This window comes from Rhinolophus ferrumequinum, chromosome 11 (genome assembly GCF_004115265.2).
Source record: "Rhinolophus ferrumequinum isolate MPI-CBG mRhiFer1 chromosome 11, mRhiFer1_v1.p, whole genome shotgun sequence".
In the NCBI taxonomy this organism is placed as follows: Eukaryota; Metazoa; Chordata; class Mammalia; order Chiroptera; family Rhinolophidae; genus Rhinolophus; species Rhinolophus ferrumequinum.
This window is the reverse complement of record NC_046294.1, coordinates 59,889,042-59,910,612: the sequence shown is the minus strand read 5'-3', so window position 1 is coordinate 59,910,612 and position 21,571 is coordinate 59,889,042. Positions and strand designations below refer to the sequence as shown.

The 21,571-nt window shown below is 33.9% G+C and overlaps 1 protein-coding gene across 2 annotated transcripts in view; it reads right to left on the bottom strand.

Moving 5' to 3' along the window:
• The window catches only part of TMEM135 (transmembrane protein 135), a 213,373-nt gene that overhangs the window by 3,700 nt on the left and 188,102 nt on the right, over positions 1-21,571 (bottom strand). For both annotated transcript variants that reach the window (XM_033120387.1, XM_033120386.1), the window contains 7 exons: positions 15,782-15,928; positions 13,205-13,274; positions 9,866-10,033; positions 6,736-6,799; positions 5,682-5,758; positions 1,342-1,440; positions 460-527 (listed from right to left, as the gene is read on the bottom strand). In XM_033120387.1, coding sequence (XP_032976278.1) covers positions 460-527; positions 1,342-1,440; positions 5,682-5,758; positions 6,736-6,799; positions 9,866-10,033; positions 13,205-13,274; positions 15,782-15,928 — 693 coding nt within the window. The remainder of the gene's footprint in view (positions 1-459; positions 528-1,341; positions 1,441-5,681; positions 5,759-6,735; positions 6,800-9,865; positions 10,034-13,204; positions 13,275-15,781; positions 15,929-21,571) is intronic.

Sequence of the window (21,571 nt, the reverse complement as noted above, 5' to 3'; positions counted from 1 at the left end):
CCCAAAGAATTAGTTTAGGATCAGAAAATGCTAACAACAACAACAAGAAAGGCAAAGGAAAGTATGCTTACACTCTCAGGCAAAAGAATTTCTTTACAAATAGAAATCAGTTAATTGTTTAGGAATGATTTCTAATGAATCTGTTTAATAGTTTTAATCAGAAAGAAGTAATCAAAGATTTAAAAAGTGAGACTTAAGTATGTTATGTAGTAACTAATTAGCAGTTTGCAAATCAACATGGTATTAATCTAGAACAGTGAAAATATCTAAAACAATACAGGGAAAAACAGTCAAAATAATGTTCATTAAAAGAATGCCCCATGTTACTAAGTTGGTCATATTTGATTTCTATCTGGATATCTACCAATAAAAGAATATTCCCTCGAGGAGACAAAATGATTCAAAATCTTTTTTATGGAAGTTGCTTATTTTCTATGATCAGTTAAAACAGTCACTTACTTGCCCTTCGTGAGCCTTAAAAGGAACTTCCAGTAAGATGGTCGTAAGGTCTGAACTTCCATGACAGCCTAAGATTAGAGTATCCAATTTGAGACTTCTTTTAGTAAATAGCAAATATTATCAGCAGTCTTAGGCAACAGAGTAGTTTCATCTCTTTTTATTGCTCATTGTAGTTTTAAAATGACAGTGATCAGAATAACAACAAAAACATGTATTTATGTTTAAGTTGATAACTAGCAAGAATCTTTGTAAATAGGCCTTCAAATAGGCATATTGCTTATGAAACAAAAATTGAGTTAATTATGTCATTATCACAAAGCATTTACTGAATACCCATTAGACAGCTGGCACTTAATTAGTTAGAAAGTGCATCAACCTGGCAACATTACTGTGAAAAGGGCAAATAAAAGCTGTCCCCAAAACTCTGCAATAACCCTAAAACCATTAACATCAACAATGATGATTACAGAATTTAAAGAGTTTGGAAAATGCTTCTATTCAACTAGATTTTACCTCTGTCCTTGTTGCCTGAGTAATATTGCGGAAATGCTATTATTCTTGTTTATGCCCATGCTACCTTTTTTCTAAAAGAAGTATAATTAAATTGGGCCATTCTAGCTAAGGCACTAGAGTAATAATTTACCTATAAAAACTGCACTCTATTAAACCTAAAAATTGTTGTGTTCATAAAACATGAACTGACCCATTAAGTTAACATGTTTAATGATTTGAAACTTGCAAGTTATCTTGCTAAAAAAAAAAAAAAAAAAGGCTTAAAACGTAGTAAATAAAAATGTTCCCAGGCCTTTATCCCCCCTTTGGTTTAATGTACATTAGAAACATAAATAATTCTATTTCTCATTTCAAAAAGCTATAACTTACTGCCTGGAAGCAAATTGCTGTAGAGATGGAATAGATGATAGTATCTGCGTGGGGAAAATAGGGAACCTTTCCTGCTTCAATGCCTTTGAAATACATAGTCTGCAAGAAAAAAGTATAATGCGAGATTTAAAAAGAAAAGAAAACTTCAAATAGCATTAACAATATAGGTGAGCAGTATGCTCCCTATCTACAATTATCTTTTTTCTACCTTTCAAAATCCTAACAATCCTTTCAGAGCTCAAATCATAGGTCGCATCTTCTACAACAGCATCAAGTATCAGCGCGTCCCTTTCCCTCATCCCCTCACCCCAAATCCCAGATGCCAGTAATAGTATTTTTCGGTGAAATTCAATAGCTCTTTATTTCTACCTCTTTTATGTCATTTATTCTTCAATGCTTTTTGCACAAGGCTCATTCCCTGTCCTCCATTCCCTGTTAGATTTATTCATTCATTCAACATTTAATGGTGTTAATTTAACTATATGCTGGGTACTATGCCAGGAGCTAGGGATGTGAAAGTGAATAAAAATGGTTACTGCATAACAGAAATAACTAATGCACTCAAATGAACCTCTGAAATATATATATATATATATATATATATGCATATATCTCATATATACGATATATCTCATATATTTGATATATATTTCATATATATCGTATATGAGGTATATATATATATATATATATATATATATATATATATATATATATTTATATGGTCTCATTAGATGTGTGTGTGCATAAATTTATAATAAATAAATATATTTAGGCTCTCCAGAGGAGGGAGCAACTACTCTGGAGGATTTCAGAAATGACTACTCTTGAGTAGTGCTTCTCAAACAATCTGCAGTAAAAATACACTTTAAAAAAAAATTCCAATTGTCATGACTTGATACTTTCATAATATAATTAAAATAAATTACTAAAAAATAAATTTAAAAAACACAAAATTGAATTGAATTTTCACTATTATATTCAAAATACAAATTACTCTGTCAAGTTGCTATAAAAGTTTCCAAATGTTCACTCTCAATGTCTCTACTTATCTTGTCATCAACTGGCAACAGTTCATAGACTAGCACTAGTCTGCTGACCACACTTTTAATAATGTTGCCTTATAAGAGGCATGGGATCAACAACTAGATAAGAGAGAAAAAGCAGGGGTAACAAGCAGATTGCAAGTACGCAGTACATAAGAGGAGTGGCCACTTAATTTTTGTGGACAGAACATGGGATAATTCATGGAAACTGGTTTTCTGGAACATGGGAACACTAAAGTAAAACTAGTTTAAAGAAAGTGGAAAGAAGACCAAAAGAGAAAAGTGTTACAATAGGATGGTAGGAGGTTTGAGAAGATATGAGTGGTTCATAAAATAAAGAACATAAAACAAATTTTCCAGGAAAAGAATTGTCTATACAGCTGATTTTTAATTAGTAGTCATTATATAGTAATACAGCATTTTAACATAGAGTTGACTTCAATCTGTAAGATAGGTAAAAAAGTTACATAGGTAGATCAATATACTTAGGAAACAAGACAAACATAGGCCATTATTTTGAAAGTAATATGACAGTACATTACAAGGTACAGATATATTGTAATATATTCATGTTGATGAAAATGAAATTCAGTTGTGGTAAAATGGCATAATAGAAACATATGAAACAGGTATCTTTTGATATGTGGAATAATTATGTTCCTAATTATTTCTATTAATAAAACATACCTATTGAACTAGATTCTAAGTTAACGAAGGGTGGGAACCATATCCTATATTTCTATATGCTTACCAGCTGGTAGCACAGTAATGAGAACATAATAGATACTCAATAAATATACCTTGGAAATAATTTTTTCTAAGAAAAAAGTCATCTATACAGCTGATTTTTATTTAATATTCAATATATAGTAATACAGCATTGTAATATAAAATTAACTTCAATTATAGGAAAATGATTGCCTATTGCACCATAGTAATTAATTCTACAAAGGACATGGTAAGCTTAAATTTCTAATTTCCTGTATTTAAAAATGTTCGCATAAGACACTTTCTATATAGTTTCTTTGGTCAAGATCAAATATGGCCTGTTGATGTAAGAAACAGAGCAACAGCATTGATTGGCTTAAAAAACTAGCTATGTAGCGAAGCAACTGTGAAACCATCTTTTACAAACTAGATCTCAATACTGGATTCCCCCAGTGTCAAAGAATATAGTTTTCCAACCTAGGGGTTATTTTCTTTCTCTCACTCCCCTTTTCCTACTAGCAAGTTTTGTCAACTTTACTTCCCAAGCGCACTAAAATCTGTGTACTTTTCTCCATTTCTACTGATACTGTCCTGGCAATAGCCACCATCTTCTGCCTGAGACTGTTCCCAGCTTCCAGTCTTGCCTCCAGTCCATTCTCTATATAATAGCCATAATATTCTTAAAATTTGAATTAAATCATGTTATTTCCATGCTTATAACTTCAATGGCTTCCTAATGCACTGAGAAAAAAAAGCTCTCTCTCTCTCTCTCTCTCACACACACACACACACACACACATACACACACACACTCGTATAAAGCAATATGTAATTCTCCAATGTCATTAGTGACACACATTTTCAGTGAGATACAATTTTTAAAAATCAAGCAAGTTAATAAAGTCTATAATCTTAACTTTGAATTGGTAATATCAATATGCTCTTAATTATTTTCTCTTTCTCTAAAAATAAACGTGTGTATGGGGGGGGGGGGGGGGATTCTCTAGCTCTGCTCACTGGAAAGGCCCAGAAACAGTGACTAGATAGGGAGCAAAAAACCTCTAGTGCCCTAATTGAAGTCTCTAAATACCATTTCCCACCAAAAGAAACTAGGAGCTATTGGAGAAAATATTGATTCCATAACTGGGGGAGAAAATGTCCCAAATGAGCCTAAATTATCTTGTTTTGTCACAAAGCAAGAAAGCTATCAAAGGTATTGGCATTATGTCAAAAAAGAAACAAGAGTCAACTTGAAGAGGCTCGTACGGACAAAGATGGGGCAATTTGAGCAAAAGACTCAAATCACTGAAACAAATCAATATGTTAAAATCCATGACAATTGAAAATAAAGACTCAGGTCAACTTTGCAGGATACTAGGGACTAACTCATTCTGAATGCTGGTAAATAAACAGAAGTAATTAAGCCTTTTAATATGCCTTTGTGTATAAATTATTTCAGAGTAACTCAAGAGTTGAAAAGAGAAAGTTCTTTTTAGAAGAATTCCCGCTAATAAATGCAGAAGAAACAATAATATTAGATTATGAACATTTTGCAACCCTCAGTGAAATAATTCCTGGTAATGATCATTAATGGCTGTTAAAATAATTAGGTAAAAGACTAATGGGGAACCTTATGTTGGCTCTATCAAGACTGAGCGCACTGACCAATCTTAGCATTACAAAAAAAAGAGAAAACCAGACATTTTTGTGCTTCCTAATGTGATGCAATAGGAATTCACATACAGTAGCCATGAAGTATTTCTGCAACACCCACCCCCTCAAACTGAACCTGAATTTGCTTAAGCCTCTAGATCTAATTAAATTTACAGGAAACAATGAGTTAAAGAAACATGTTAATACTTCCAGTGAGGATGCAAGCTACAAAATCCTGAACGTGGAAAGTTCCATAGAACTAATGACCTAGATCTTCAAAAATAAATGGCAGGGAGGAAAAAAAAGAATGAAGAAAATAACGAAGAGGTGGGGTAACTATTATAAACTAAAAGAGACTTTGAATGATGGTTAAAACAAAGGCATTGCAAAAAGACATTTGTGAGACAATCAGTGAAAATGTACGAGTAAGCTCTAATTGGATACATGGAAATATTAAACAACTACTAGGTTTTTCTCAATGTATGGTAATGGTATTGTGATTATACTTTGGTGGTGGTGTTGATGTATTTGTTTGTTTTTTAGGAGTCTTTATCCTTTAGCCTTATTCTTTAAGGAGTCTTTATCTTGAGTTGTTTATGAATGCAATTATATGATAGGTGTAATCTGGAATTTAATTTAAAATAATTTATTACTAGGGAGTTTGGGGCAGTACCGATGAAATGAAATTGGCCAAAAGTTGTTAACTGTTGAAACTGTATGATTGGGTTCACGAGCATTACTTACATTATTCTTTCTACATTTGTGTATATTTGAAAATAACGCAAAGAAAGAAGACCAGATAGGAGAAATGACTTCATAAATACTTGTACAGGATTAGAATTGCTTTTTAAATTAGGATATATATTCATTGCTAAAGCAGCTTTACGAGCTCTATTTCTTTAGAATTGTATAGGGATAAAAATGTTTGCTTACCTCCACCAATTTCGAAGCTAAATACATGGAAATTGTTGTGCTTTTATAAAACATCATTGATACTCCAGCCAAAAATCCTGAAACACATAAGGCAAAACTCATCAGATCTGGAAGTACATCCTTGTTATTAAGTCATTTGTAAGTGTTAATTCACTTACATAGGAAAGAACTGATTTGTAGATTGCATTTGGCTACATCAAATTCAAGGACAGTAATATACTTGATGACATTAAAATGAGCTGAGTCCTCATCATATATTCTTAAACGATTGACCTTCAGAGTTAAGAACACACAGTTCTGATGTACATATTACAAGAAACTTTACATTCTAAATTTAACTTTAAAAACAAAGTGGTATTGCCAAACACAATGATTTTCAAAAATAATTTTTCAAGGTTATTGGTATAATTTCTAATTTTAAGTGGAAATGTTTATTCATCTATTCTAATAGCTCAAATTATTTTTAATGCTATTATCACATTTTTTTTGCACAGTACTGTCTTCATTTTATACATGGAAAACCAAGGTAGGAGGAGACCTGGAATACAAATAGTAGGAAAATTACTAATAATTGAAAAATTGTCGATTTAACTTAAGTATGGCACTTGTAGAAAACGTTCTTTAGTTTTTATTTTTAGAAAATTATTTAAGTTCCTAAAAAAATAAAAACATATATTAAAATACATGTCACTTGCCAGTGGTAAAAACAGAATATTTTAAGAAATCTAATATAATAGCATATATTATAGTTGCTTAGATAATATTTTAAGACTTCATGTTCCTTTGTGACACATTCCCTAGGATTTCTGGCCTATAGCAAGGCAGATACCCAAGTCATTATATTGCCAACACAAAACACCAGATGGCAAGAGTGCCTTGATATGTTGTTAAATTTCACAAATACAAAATGTATAGACTAGTGCCTCAGTAGGGATTCTATTACAGAAAAAGGAAGATACATAGAAATCAGATGAATTTCGAACTATTTCTGAGTCATCCCTACCACTGATTGATGCAATAATAATAATTTGTTTTTTTTTAATCATTGCTTTACCAGCTATAATAGCATGCAGTTCATCATCCAGGTTTCTGACCCAGCGCAGGAAGCAACTAGTACCCTGTATCAAGAAGAAAATACAATGACTTCAGTTGTTTCATTTCTAGAAAAGAAATACATGTAACATCTGTAATGAGAGAGTCACTAGCTGAACATGGAGGCAAATGAATCAAACACATGATTGGGAAAATTATAAACAATAACCTGTAATAAAGTTACTGTCTTGGATAGACACTATCAAGAATTAGCCATAATATTTTTATTATAACGATTTTTCAAAATGAATCCACAGATTCTAGTTTTGCCTACATGTAAAATGCTGGAGAAAGTATCACTCCCACTCTAAGAAGGAAAAAAAGTTGGATAAACTATAATCTGTCAGGCTGGAATTCTATTCCCAGAGATACTATTTTTCAATATGAAGGTGAAATAAAGACTTTCTCAGACAAAAGCTGAGAAAATTCATCACCTGCAGCCCTTCACTACAAGAAATGTTAAAGGTAGTTCTATAGGCAGAAAGAGTATTATACCAGACAAAAATTTAGATCTCTAAAAAGAAATGAAGAGCTCTGGAAATGGTAAAATGAAGGTAAATTTAGAAGACATGCTTTCCTATCTTTAACTGCTGTAAAAATGAATTAACTATCTAAAGCTGTGGTCTTCCAACTATGGTGCACTAGCCAAATCTGGCCTGTAACCTGTTTTCATATGGCTCATGAGCTAAGAATGTTTTTCACACTTCTAAATGGATAAAAATAAATAACCACAATATTTTGTGACATGAAAATTATATAAAATTCTAATTACAGTATGGTAAAATTATGTTGGAACACAGCCATGTCCATTCATTATGTATTGTCTACGACTGTTTTCACACTACAACAGCAGAAGTGAGTGGTTGTGATAGAGGCCATATAATCCACAAGCTTACAATATTTACCACCTGGCTTTTTACAGGAAAAGTTTCCTGACTTCACAATATATTGTGGGGTTTATACTATATGAAAAGATAAATGTGTAGCACAAAGAATGGAAAGGAGAAATCAGAAGTATAGTGTTGTAATATTCTTATACTATAATGAAGTGGTATATTACTTGAAAACATTGATAAATTAAAAATATTTATTACAAAATGTTTCGGCAACCACTAAATTTAAAAAAGATGTATAAACGAAAAACCAATACTGAACATAGAATACAAAAAATGACTACATATAAAAAATGTATTGTTAAAAATTCAGAAACAGACAGAAAAAGAAAAAACAAGAGGAACAAAAACAAACAAAAAAACACAATGGAATAAACACAAAACAACTAGCAAGAAGGTAAATTTAAACTCAACCATATCAATAAGTACATCAATATAAATAATCTAAACATACCAATTAAAAGACAGAGATTATCAAACTGAATAAAAAAGTAAGAACCAACTATATGTGGTCTAAAAGAAACTAACCTTTTTACACTGAAGACAGAAAAATTACAGCAAAAGGATGGAAACAATACACTATCAAATATAATCAAAAGATGGAGTAGCTATATTACTATTAGACATGTACACTTCAGAACAAGGGCTACTACCCGGGATAAAGAACATTACAAAATGAAAAAAGGATCAGTTCACCAAGAAGACACAGAAGAAATAAGGTTTGTCTGTCCTTCTCTTAATTACAATATCATGAAGATGCTACTGGCATTGATAATTTTGTAAAATTACATATGGCTTTGGAACACACTGTATGAATTTTCCTATAAGTGATTTTCTGACCTGGTTGTATTTTCCTTAGTTGAATACCATTAGTCTGTGTAACCTAAGTAAATACATAGAAACAGAAATAAAAACAATCAAACAAAAAACCAAAATATATGCTTTGAGATATGCTGGATGGTGGAGAATAACCAATCTGGGCTAAAAATGTGGGAGATAATCTACATGTAAACATTGAAGAGTTTACATTAAGAATAAATACAAACACTATGACATGAGAAATGAAAAAGAATGGGACTATAAATACATAATTACCAATATTCTATCCCACTAACTCTTGTATATTCAAAGATACTAGTAATGCTTCCTAGCCAAACTATATTGAAACTGTTTTCACTATTAGTAATATTCCATAAGAAGTGACTAACCTGTAGTTTACCTGTAGTTTGTCACTTCTGTTTACCTTTCCATTTCAAAATACCTTCTCCATATCTACCTTTTATGAGTAAACTTGTTCATAAAATGATACATATCCATCTTACCCAAAATAATGCCTGAGTTCCAGTTTCCCAGCATTAATTTTGTCATTAATTTTGTGTTTAACAACACAAAATTGTGGGTGTGTGTGTGCGCGCGTGCACAGGTCAACCTTAGTAAACCCATTTTACCATTTATAATCTATATTTAGACTGAGAATCTATATTTTAGATGTTTAATAAAATGTTAGTAACATGATTTACATATTAGTGATTCCCATTAAATAAAAGGCCATTATTTAAAGTTGCAGAGTACTGTACTATGAACGACTCCTATGTATGTGTTCAGGTGTGTGCTTATATGTGTGTGACTACGTTTATAGGAACATGCAGATAGGGGTAGAACAATGTTCACTCTGGTTATTTGAGAGAGTGTAGTAGGAATAGTGAGTGAGCGGAAGAGGGAAAATTAGTCATTGCTTATATAAGTTACAGCAGACAATCTTTACTGATGCTATCAAGTGTGGACACCAGCTAGAAGGGTCTGAAATACATTTAAATTAAAGCCAGGCAGTAAATAGAGTTAATAAAAACAAATAGAGCAGGTATATTAACATCACTTTTGATGTTAGCAAATGTCTGAAAGTTCACATTTTCTCACTGACCACCTTATTGAAAAAAAAGAAAATGAGTCTGAAATTTTTTAATAAATTGTATAAATGCAAGCATGTCTGCACTTGCAAGCATATTAAATAATATTTTAAAAGAAGAAATTTCCACAACCTGAATTCCCAAGATACTGTGTATATTTGGTGATGTTAAGATATGAATACTACAAAAAGAATCATTTAAAAAAACTATAAATGAGTTAAGGCCATATCTCATTCTAACAACAGCCATCTCATTTATTTCCCATTTTTCTTTCCCCTTCTGAAAGCCTTACCTTATATATACTAACAAAAGAACCCAAAAAAGCTCCAAGCTGGAAGTTTTCTTTATTGTAGAAGAGGGAAAGTAGCCGGGATGGCTGTGTAAACAGATGCCTAAATGCAGAGGGAATTCGGAGGCAGCACTGGATCAAGTATCCCACGCTAAACATTCTGATGAAACCCTAGAGAAAAGTGGGAGAAAATTCTGATTTACAATCAAATTTTGAAGTCTGATAGATACGAATTTTACTGTCTCACAATCAAAACAGGACTCAAGAAAAACTTAACACAAGTTTATACCACAGCCATTTTCAAAATTAAATCTTAAAACCTCAATTTTAAAATAATTACCTTAAAAATAAGGGTGAAATCTTGCAGTGAACATACTTTCTTTGATTTACAAAGACTTAAAAAGTTTCACAAGCACTGACCAAGCTTGCCTATGCACCAAATTTCAATTTTTTGACATTTTTAAACAATAACTAGGATTTATAATTCCTAAACTACATCTGAATTTTAGAAACAAAAGCACTGAAATGCAAAAAAAAAAAAAAAAGTTAACAAAACCAAACCCTTTTGTAAATTTTAACAGAAAACTCCTCTTATTAGTACGAGTAGGGATTCTTCTGACAGAAAAACAATTATTTGTTTAGACCTTTGGTGTCAACTTTTTAAATGATCAGGTTAAAAGACTTTCAGGGAAAGTAAATAATTATATCTGTTTTTATTTCTGTACTCAAATGTGTCAGGCTAAAACATCTATAGGGAATGGGAGCTTTAAGGTGTACTCAACAAAACTTGAAAAAGCAAATCTGCTACACATCCATATTTGCTGCCAACATTTCTCCATCTTATCTGCAACTATTTATAGTGCAAAGGAAAACAGAGCGGATGACTAATGCTGGTCAGTTTCATTGCCGTGTTTAGGAAAATGAAGTTTAGATGCCACTTAACACTGAGAGACTGAAAAATTCCAGTTAGCACAAAACAACATGTTTTTAAAAAATAGTGTTTTATACATGACTGGACCAGTACATTGTAATACTAGTCTCCTATTCTTGTCCTCTCTCACCCCCATGGGGGTGGGAAAATGTCTACATTCTTAGCAATCAATGCTTGCCTGGTCAGTTTCAAAGGTCAGGTTTTTATCTTTCAGAAAGCAGCCTTCCTTTTTATAAAAACACTGAATCTCTACGAAGAAACAGTCATTAATTTACCTGAAACTATCTAACACCTGGTTAAAACATGGAAATTAAATTGTCCTATCAATTGGTATGAATTACGATACATTTGCGTAACTGAAACTGTTAAGTATTTGTTTAATGCAAGAAAGGTTCACACTTTTATCTTTCCACTGATAATCTTATAATACTGAGAAATATGGAAGCATTCAGGGATCACACTCGTGTTCAATCTTTTCATGCTGTTTTCAAGAAGCCCATTCATTCCTCCATCCATTCACCCTTTCGTGTACTCAGGAAAGATTCACTGGAGGCCTCTCATGTGCGAAGCATTACACTAGATGCTGGGGATAAAGTAGTGATGATGACACAACGTTTTTGCCTTCATGGAGCTTTCATGCTCATTAGAAGCAGAAAAAATAAATACATGTATAAACATAATATAATTACAGGTTACAGTAAGCATTATGAAGGAATTAGGGCACTAAGAGAGAAATTAACAGGGCGACTTAGATTGAGCGGTCAGGGAAGGCTACTGATGTGACATAAACAGACAAAAAAGAGAAGAAGCTAGCACAAGAAAAACATTTCAGATGCCTTGGGCAGAAAACACAAAGCCAAAAATGAGAACGGCAGGTTCAAAGAACCAACAAAAAGTTAGTGTGAATGGAGTATAGTGAGCGGAGGGGAATGTAATTCATACGATTATTTACTCAGGGATGTAATTTAACATATGGTGTAACTGAGTCCATGGAATAATGAGGCGCATTATAAATAGTTTACTATATTTGTGGTATAAATTTCTCACCCACAGATCTCCAAATTTTACATTTGTGGACATAATATTCCATTTTATACATAAATTACCAAGTTTACAGTATTGGTACCCATTTGAAAGAATGACTAGATTTTTTTCATTGCTTAGTAGTTTTCACCAACTTTCTCTTATTGTTTTTGTACCACCTCCCCTCTTCCTAAAATTTCTTAAATACCTATGATTTAATTGGAATATTTCTCTTAGTTTCCCTACTGAAGTCTCCTCTTGATCTAGAATTACGTCCAGTGGAGGGAATAACTCTCTGAGAACTGGCAGACTCTGAGGCTGCCAGTGATGATGCTTTTATGTGTGATTTGTTTTTGTGTGTTTTTTTTGGGGGGGTTGCACCACTTTAAAAGTAGGGGAGGAAATCAGATTTGGAAGCAGTGTTATCAGAAACCACTGCACAATTGAAAAAAAATACTCTACTGCTTTGACCCCTGGTCATATCTTTGGGGACTTCACGGATGAAGTGCTGGCTTGGGCAACTGGTGCCATCAACACCAGGCCATAGGTGCTCACGTTTAGAAACACTCATGATACAATCCCTCCCTTCTAGAGTGACTGTCAGGATGCTGTCTTTTGGGGTTCTGTACAACTTTGTGCTTAGAAACTGAGTGGGGATCAGACGCAGTAAGAAAGAACATAAACTTTTAAAAGCATCAGAATTGTTACAGTATCAGTCAAAACCGAAGAACTGGTAGAAGGTGGTGCCATCTGTGCCAGACTAACTGAAATGAAAATACTTCCTTCCCAGAGTTGGTAGTGATGGCGCATGGGGGATGGCAGGCACGGGGTGGGTAGGGAGAGACACACCAGGGCCCTAATATATTAGGCAGTAAGGAATTTATGCCAGTGGGCATAGCTAACTCTCTTAATGGAGAGCAACTGTGGACACGCTCCAGTTAGCTCCATGCCTTAAAAAAGTTACCAGCTTCACAAGTCCCACCCCAAATGCCACTGCAGCCGGTTGTGCACAGTGTATGTGTGTGACTGCTGATCCACTAGTATACAGCACAGTCCGGGGGCCCTGTTCTAGTATGTATTCTAATGAGGACACACTACAAAGTACAAATTTTAATGACTTTTTCATTGTTGTTTCACTTTCTACTTCGTAAGTTTTACACTAATTTTTAAAGAAGATTTTAAAAATCATCTAATTAAAAATCTGGTAAGTAAATATTAAGCTAAATTGTTACCTATTTCTCACAAATTCCTTATTCTTCAAGTCAAACGCAAAGAATGATAGCAATTATTGTTAACGTTTCCATTTACCTTGCAATTATGTTTTAATTAGTAAGTTATTTCTCTACATATTCCCCTGGTTAATAAAGAAGATACTTTCATGTACTCACTTTAATGCAATAAGAAATGCAGTTATCCTCATAGTGTTTGCAACATCTATGCCTTGGTCCATGCTTACATCTGAAATTAAACCAAAAGCCTAGTTATAATTAAAATGTGTGTACATGTGTGCGGATGTGTGTGTGTGTGTGTGTGTGTGTGTGTGTGTGTGTGTATCTGCTTAAACCTCTCTAACCAAAAAAGGAGAAAACATTACCTACTCATTTGTAAATGTGTGCATCTTTTGGTATCTTAGGACATACAGAAGAAAAGATAACAGATTTTTTGTTCTTTGTTGATCACCATTTGACACATTGTATAAAATATGTGACTGTAGTCAAAATATTTGAGTGTGGAACAGAAAAACCATATTGGTAAACATTTGTGACTAAATATGAAAAATATGTATATATTATCTCTTTAGTCTGCCAAATCTTTTGGAAGGTTTAAATCACTTATTGTAGAGTATAACGGTCATAAATCATCCATGAAGTCAGTACTTGAGCAAAAATCATAATGAGAATGTGCTCAGGTTACAGGAATTTATACTTAATTATATTTGAGAGAAAACATCTGGAAAAGAAACATGATACAGTATTAGAATTCGAAATTCAGTTTTTAAAATAAATATAGATATAGATCATGTAGGAATTCAGAAGTAGGTTATTTGTGATTTAACTGTAAACCACTTAGTCCTCTGGTGTATAATAAACATTTCTGCTCAGAGGACTACTGTTCAAGACACACTTATTTTAATTACGTATGCTGACTCCAGCACCATTTATTCACTCGAGGCATAAAAAAATAAGTAAAATACCTAACATGGGTTTAGCTCTTCCCCTTTCTCTTTGAAGAGTTCATGTTCCAAAATAAGTAGTCTTTATAACTCTTTCAGACTGCAGTTAATTAATTGTCTTCACGGTTGGAACACATTAACTCTTTCCTGTTTATAGCAATTACTTGTAGGGTGATATTCTGGCTCCAAGTCTCTCTAATCCCATTCGCAAATTGATTAACAAGACCTTTTCCGAAATCCAATTCTGCAGTGCAGCTGGTATACAAGCAGCCTTTCCTACTCAAGGGTGACAGCAGTGGTCCATACCAACCATAGCCCTTGTATCATTAGAATGATATGACATATCTGATCACGTGAAGTTGTTGAGTGATTAAAGCTGGGAGCCTGAAAAGAGGTGAATCAGAGAACTGCCTTACGTAAACCATCACTCTTCATACTTCTAAGTGTCCTCTTCAAAGACATTTCTCAGCCATTGCTACCAGAACTACACAGAAATTGTTAAACTCTCTCTGCTAGTGAAGTTAAATTCTCATACCAACTATACTGTCATTTAATCTTTCTTTACTCTTTCATTAAAATGGCGTCCCAAGTCCTGGACTGCCCATCTGTTTTGCTTCTGTATTATCCTGCATCTGCTTTCACACCGGTGGACTCACTGAAGACACTCTGACAAGTTCTGCCACGACCTAATCGGTTCTGACACCCAAGGCACCATTCATCCACATCACACGTTCTCCGCATTCCCCTATGCTTCTGTTGGCATGATTTCCACTAAGAGGGAGCCTCTCTCCTTTCTCCCTACTAAGGTAACCCATAACTGTTCTGAACTTGCTTAATAAGTTCACTACCATAATTATTCCTGCCATCTACTACTCCTTTCTTTCCTCCTACTTTCCATATGCGGTGTATGCCAAAATGAAGCCCAAAATCTTTAAACTCAGTAAAAATTTTGAGGGCCAACTCTTCGTTCATGTATGTGAGGCAACTCGTGTTATTTCATTTAATGCACACTACACTCTTTAATAGAGATTATTAACCTCAGTAAACCAATGAGGACTTTGGGATGCAGGTAGTCAAATCCCTTACCCAAAGTCACAAAGCCAGCAGGGGCAAAATAAGAGTCAAACACAGGTCTTCTGAGTATTAAAGGGCTTCAACTTCCCATAATTGATCCGCTAACTTTTTATATTGCCTACTCATGCCATACTCTCTAAAATATCACTACTAAGATTATTTTTATTGGCTGATTTAATTTAAAGCATTACATTTATTTTCTTAAATACCTACACTTGAAATACAAATAAAGACTCATTTGTACATACACAAAGATTTCTCATCTTATTTACAAAGCCCTAAAATTTCCCACTTTTGTAAAATATTAAGGTTTGCTCTCTATTATTCCTGCAGCTTCTTGAATCTCTCTGAGAACTTTTCATTCTCCTTTCCACATTTGGCACATTCAATTATCACATATTAATCTGTTTCCTGAAGTTCCCCATTGTAGCCTCCTGTAACTCTGTATAATTTGAAATAAAAAGTATTTCAATTTCATATAAATATGTTATAAAGACATATGATGGTTTATAGTCCTGTTGGGCATAATATATAACATTCACTTGCCATCATGTGCCTTTTATAAAACTATGCACAATTTTTGGTTAAAAAATAAAAAAAATTACCTGAAAAGAAAACAAAAATACCTTGGCATGACACAAATATCATATAAACCAATGACAAAGCATGCTAAAATATCACATCGAGAACTTACATAAATATCACATAAAGAACTCACATTGAATCCACAAGTCTTCTGACTAGAGCAATTATATTCATTCTTCTTGGTTTTTCCTCCTGTTTCTCTGTCTTTTGTTCCACTTTTGCATATGTTGTCTCTGGTGAATAAGAATGTGTGGGAATTTCTTCCTTCCCTACAATGAACCTAAAGAAAAGAGCACAGTGTGAGGCATTTTTCACCTTAAAAAAAAAAAAAATCAATGAGAAAATAAGCCGATTTTGCTTATATATAAACAAACTCTGGAGAGTACTTTATCATTTGAAATAATATTTTTCACAACTTATATAAAATCTAACCATTTTTTTAAAAATAGACTTTTGAAATCTGAATACTCAGAAAATGTTAATAGTCATTTATTTGACAATGCAGGTATTTTTTAATTAAATTAACCAAGTAAAATACAGTATAGCACTTTTATAAAGCACCTTTTAACTTTGGTCACCACTTTTATAAAGCATTACACATGTTAAAGTTTTCTTCAAATAAAGAAGCTGATGAACTATTAACTTGGATCTACTAGTTAAAGACAAAAAACTCATTCGTTTTTTTCTCTAAAACTTGCTAACAATTACAATTGAAGGAGTTTCTCAAATTTTACTCTAAATTTATATCTAATGTCACTTTAAACAGCTGCAGTGCAGTAGAAGGTCATCTATACACAAATGAGGATATAGAGGAAACTAAAGAATGAGAATCAGAAAATGGTCAAGATTCTATGAAGCTTCACATTATTTCATGAGAAAATCTTAAATTTGATGTTATTCCAATGTACTTATTTCATTTTGAAATCCCCAGGAGAAGACACCTATCGTACCAAAACTGGACTAAATTTTTCCAAAGACAATACAAAGAAAATGTTATCACCATTAGATATCACTCAGTCAGTATCTTTTATCAGAGTTTTCATTTTTACTGTTTGCACCTTCAATATAAGAGTCATTGCTCTTATAAAGAATGACTAAGCTTCCCTCAGGGAACTTTACCTGTTGAATTTTCAGAAAATTAATCATAAAGTACAGAACAACATGGGGTCTATAATACTACACTAAAATTCTGGCACCGGGGACCCATGACAAACAGAATAAGACAATTTAAATACTCATAAAACAGAGAAACTTAATGTACAACCCATCCCATTTAGACAAACTTGGTAAAACAGCTAACTCATCAAATTGTAAGGGGTGTGCAATGAGATTGTCTGTCACCACGTGGCAGCTGTGCATCCTTGGTAACTGTTAGCCTAAAAGAATTTGGTTCTTAATTGTGGGGGTGCACAGAGAGTTTAAGATATGTACTACTGCTCTTTATAAACAAGACAAAACTATGCTAGAGCAGGTACAGTAATATCTCTCACACATTTCATAACACTGTTGCTATTTTGGCCAGGACTGACCATCTCAAATTAGAAGTCACTTCCTCAGAGAAAATGCCCTGCCCTAAGGTGGAGTGAGTTAACCACCCTTCCTTTGTGTTCTCATAGCCCAATGAACCTCCAGTACTGAAGCACCATTTTAGTAGTTTACATCCCACTAAACTGTGAGACTATGTATATCTTCTTTGCTATTATATCCTGGTGCTTAGCACAGAGTTTGGCACATAGTAAATATTTGGTTAATACACACTGAATGTATATAGTAATAATTAGCATGGTCTGATAATTTACTACATGACAAGCACAGTACTGAGCCTTTTACAAATATTAAATCGTTAAATCCTCAGAGCAACACTATGAAGTAGGCAACATAATCTCCATAAGAGTTAGCATGAAAAAGCATCTTATCCATAGCCAATAATATTAGAAATTACTTGAACCCAGAACTGACTCTAATGCCTGAGTTCTTAATGACTAAGCTATGTCACACAAACACAGGCAGGTGACAAATCTAAGCTCTCATTAACCTGGCTAACACCATTTGCTCTGTCCTGGTGATTCCCTGAGATCCTGCCCCACCCAACACACTCGCCTGGCCGAGATGCTTCAATCAGCTTTTCCACACAAGCAGCCTACCATTGCTGCACTATGAACTTTCCTAAAATATCTCAAAGGTCCACAAATCCCTAACAAGCATCGGCTGACCTTGGTGTGTCCTCTTTCTCTTACTAAACTGCCCCAAGCCTGAAACAAGAGGCAACCAGTCCCAACTTGCATTGTAACTCCAATCAGGTGGCGCCATGCATGGAATGGCAGCCAGTTTTGGCCTGGAACATAGCTTCAACTAAGTGGCCACAAAACCAGCACAGCAGGTAGCTGGCTTCAGCTCACAGTGTGGTACTCAACAAAGGGTCCAAAGCCAGGCATTAATAGCAACTGGATTCGGTTCATTGCATAGCATCTCCCAAGTATATTCAAATTCACTATAAGCAGCAACCAATTACAGATCACTTTGTAGCCTCACTAAGCATCCCCCAGTAAGGCATAAATGACAGCTGACCTTATCCTGCACCAGAGACCCTCCCAAGAGACTCCAGAACCAACATTAACTGGTGTCTGGCTTCAGACCCCTACATAGCAGCACCTAACCAGCTCTACAAATGACATACCCAAAGGGTGGACTCATCTGGCACCAGAGTACTATTAAAACAACTCCCGTTCTGTGGGGTCAGTTTCTGAACAACAGCTTGTCCACTGTAGTCAGGGCCAGCCCTCAGAGCCAGTCAGCCTAAGGGTCAATCCCGACCACTGATGTGCCAATATCAATCAAGGCTCAGCTATAAAAGGAGGGCACACACAACCCACACAAGGGACACTCTTGGAGCACCCACCTCAGGTGAACAGAAGACTGTACCACTGGGCCTCACACAACAACTACTATATAAAGCCACTCTGCCAAGACTGGGAGATATAGCAGATCTACCTAATACATTGAAACAAACACAGGGAGTCAGCCAAAAGTAGGAGATAAAGAAACATGTCACAAATGAAAGAACAGGACAAAACTCCAAAAAAAAAGTAGCTAAACAAAATGGAGACAAGCAATCTACCAGATATAGAGTTCAAAACACTGGTTATAAGGATGCTTGATGAACATCCTTAGGGAAAGAATAGATAAACTCAGTGATAACCTCAACAAACAGATAGAAAACCAAAAAAAAAAAAAAAAAAAAAAAAAAAGAACCAGTCAGAAATGAAGAATACAATACCTAAAATGAAGAATATATTAGAGGAACTCAACAGCAGATTAAATGAAGCAGAGGATAGAATTAACAATCTGGAAGACAGGGTAGTGGAAAACACCCAATCAGAACACCAAAAAGAAAAATAATTTTTTTTTAAATGAGGATACTTTATGGGACCTATGGGACAACATCAAGAATGCCAACATTCACATCACAGGGGTACCAGAAGAAGCAGAGAGAAAGAAATAAAAAACCTATTTAAAGAAATAATGACAGAAAACATCCCTAACCTGGCAAAGGAAATAGACACATAAGTCCAGAAAGCACAGAGTTCCAAATAAAATGAACCCAAAAAGGCCCACATCAAAACACACCATAAATAAAATGCAAAACATTAAAGACAAAGAGAGTATATTAAAAGTAACATAAGAAAAGCAGTTAGTTACATACAGGGGAGCTCCCATAAGACTGTTGCTAATTTCTCAACAAAAATTTTGCAGTCCAGAAGGGATTGGCACAAAATATGCAAAGTGACAAAAAGCAAAGACCTATAACCAAGATTACTCTACCCAGCAAGGCTACCATTTAGAATCAAAGGACAGATCAAGGGCTTTCCAGGCAAGAAAAAGCTAAAGGAGTTCATTACCACCAAATGAGTATTACAAGAAATATTAAAGGGACTTCTTTAAATAGAAAAGAAAACATCAAAAATATGAGTAAGAAAATAGGAAAGAAAAAAATTCTCGCTTACAAAAACAAAAAATTAGTAAAAGCAATGGATAAACCAACTATAAAGCTTGTACAAAGGTTAAAAGGTGAAAGTAGAAAGATCAATGATAACAATAAGTTAAGGGATATACACAAACACACACACAAAGAAGTAAAAAAGAGTGACACACAAAGAAGTAAAAAATAAAAACATGGAGAAAATGAGTAAAAATTGTAGTGATTTTAGAATGTACTTGAACTTAAGCACCATCAACTTAGATTGCTATAAACATAGCTTGGTCTCTAAGAAGCACATGGCAACCACAAACAAGAAGTCTTCAAGAAATAATAAGAAATAGAGAGAAAGGAATCCAAACATGACACTAAGAAAAGCATCAACTACAAGACAAGAGCGTGTAAGAATAAGAAAGGAACAGAGAACTACAAAAATAATCCGAAAAAAGAAAATTAGTAAAATGGCAATAACTACATACCTATCAATAATTATTTTAAATGTAAATAGAATAAAATAGAATAAATACTTCCATCAAAGGATATAAGGTGGTTGAATGGATTAAAAAAAAAAAAGACCCATACATATGTTGCCACAAGAGACCCACATCAGATCGAAAGACACACACAGACTGAAAGAAAAGGACTGGAAAAAGATATTACATGCAAATGGAAACAAAACAAAAAAAAAGCTGGTGGAGCAATACTTAAATCAGAAATAGTAGACCTTAAAACAAGGGTTGTAACAATAGACAAAGGAGGACATTTCATAATGATAAAGAGACCAATCTCTTTATCAGAAAGAGAAATTAAGAAAACAATCCCATTACAATTGCATCGAAAAGAATAAAATACCTAAGAATAAATTTAACCAAAGAGGTAAAAGACCTGTATGCAGAAAATTATACGACATTGAAGAAAAAAACTGAAGCAGATACAAATGAATGGAAGTATATACCATGTTCATGGATAGGAAGGCTTAACATCAATAAAATGTCCATACTACCCAAAGCAATCTAGAGATTCAATGCAAAATGCCAATGGCATTTTTGACAGAACTAGAACGAATAACCCTATTTATATGCAGTTACAGAAGACCCAAAATAGCCAAAACAGTCTTAAGAAAGAAGAATAAAGTTGAAGGTATCATGCTACCTGATATCAAACTATACTACAAGAACATAGTAATAAAAACAGAATGGTACTAGCATAAAGAACAGACACACCGATCAATGGAACAGAATAGAGAGCCCAGAAATAATCCCACACCTGTTATGGTCAATTAATCTATACAAAGGAGGCGAGAATATACAATGGGGTAAAGACAGTCTCTTCAATAAATGGTATTGGGAAAACTGAAAAGATACATGTGAAAAAATGAAACTGGATCACTTTCTTACATCATATACAAGAATAAACTCAAAATGGATTAATGACTTAAATATAAGATCTGGAACCATAAAACTCCAAGAAGAAAGCATAGGCAGTAAAGTAAACTCTCTTACATTGCTCTTAGCAATATTTTTTCTAATGTATCTCCTCAGGCAAGGTAAACAAAAGAAAAAACAAAGAAATGGGACCACATCAAAGTAGAGCTTTTGCACAGTGAAGAAAACTATCAGCAAAACGAAAAGACAATGTCCTGAGTGGGGGAAGATATTCGTCAATGATACATCTGGTAAGAGGTTAATACCTAAAATATTTAAGGAACTCATACAGCTTAACACCAAAAACACAAACAATCCCATTTAAAAAAAATGGGCAGAGGACCTGAATAGACATTTCCCCAAAGAGGACATACAGATTGCCAATACATATATGAAAAGATGCTCCACATCACTATTCATCAGGGAAATGTAAAAATAAAACCACAATGAGATGTCACCTCATACCTGTCAGGATGGCTATCATCAATAAATCAACAAACAACAAGTGCTGGAGAGGATGTGG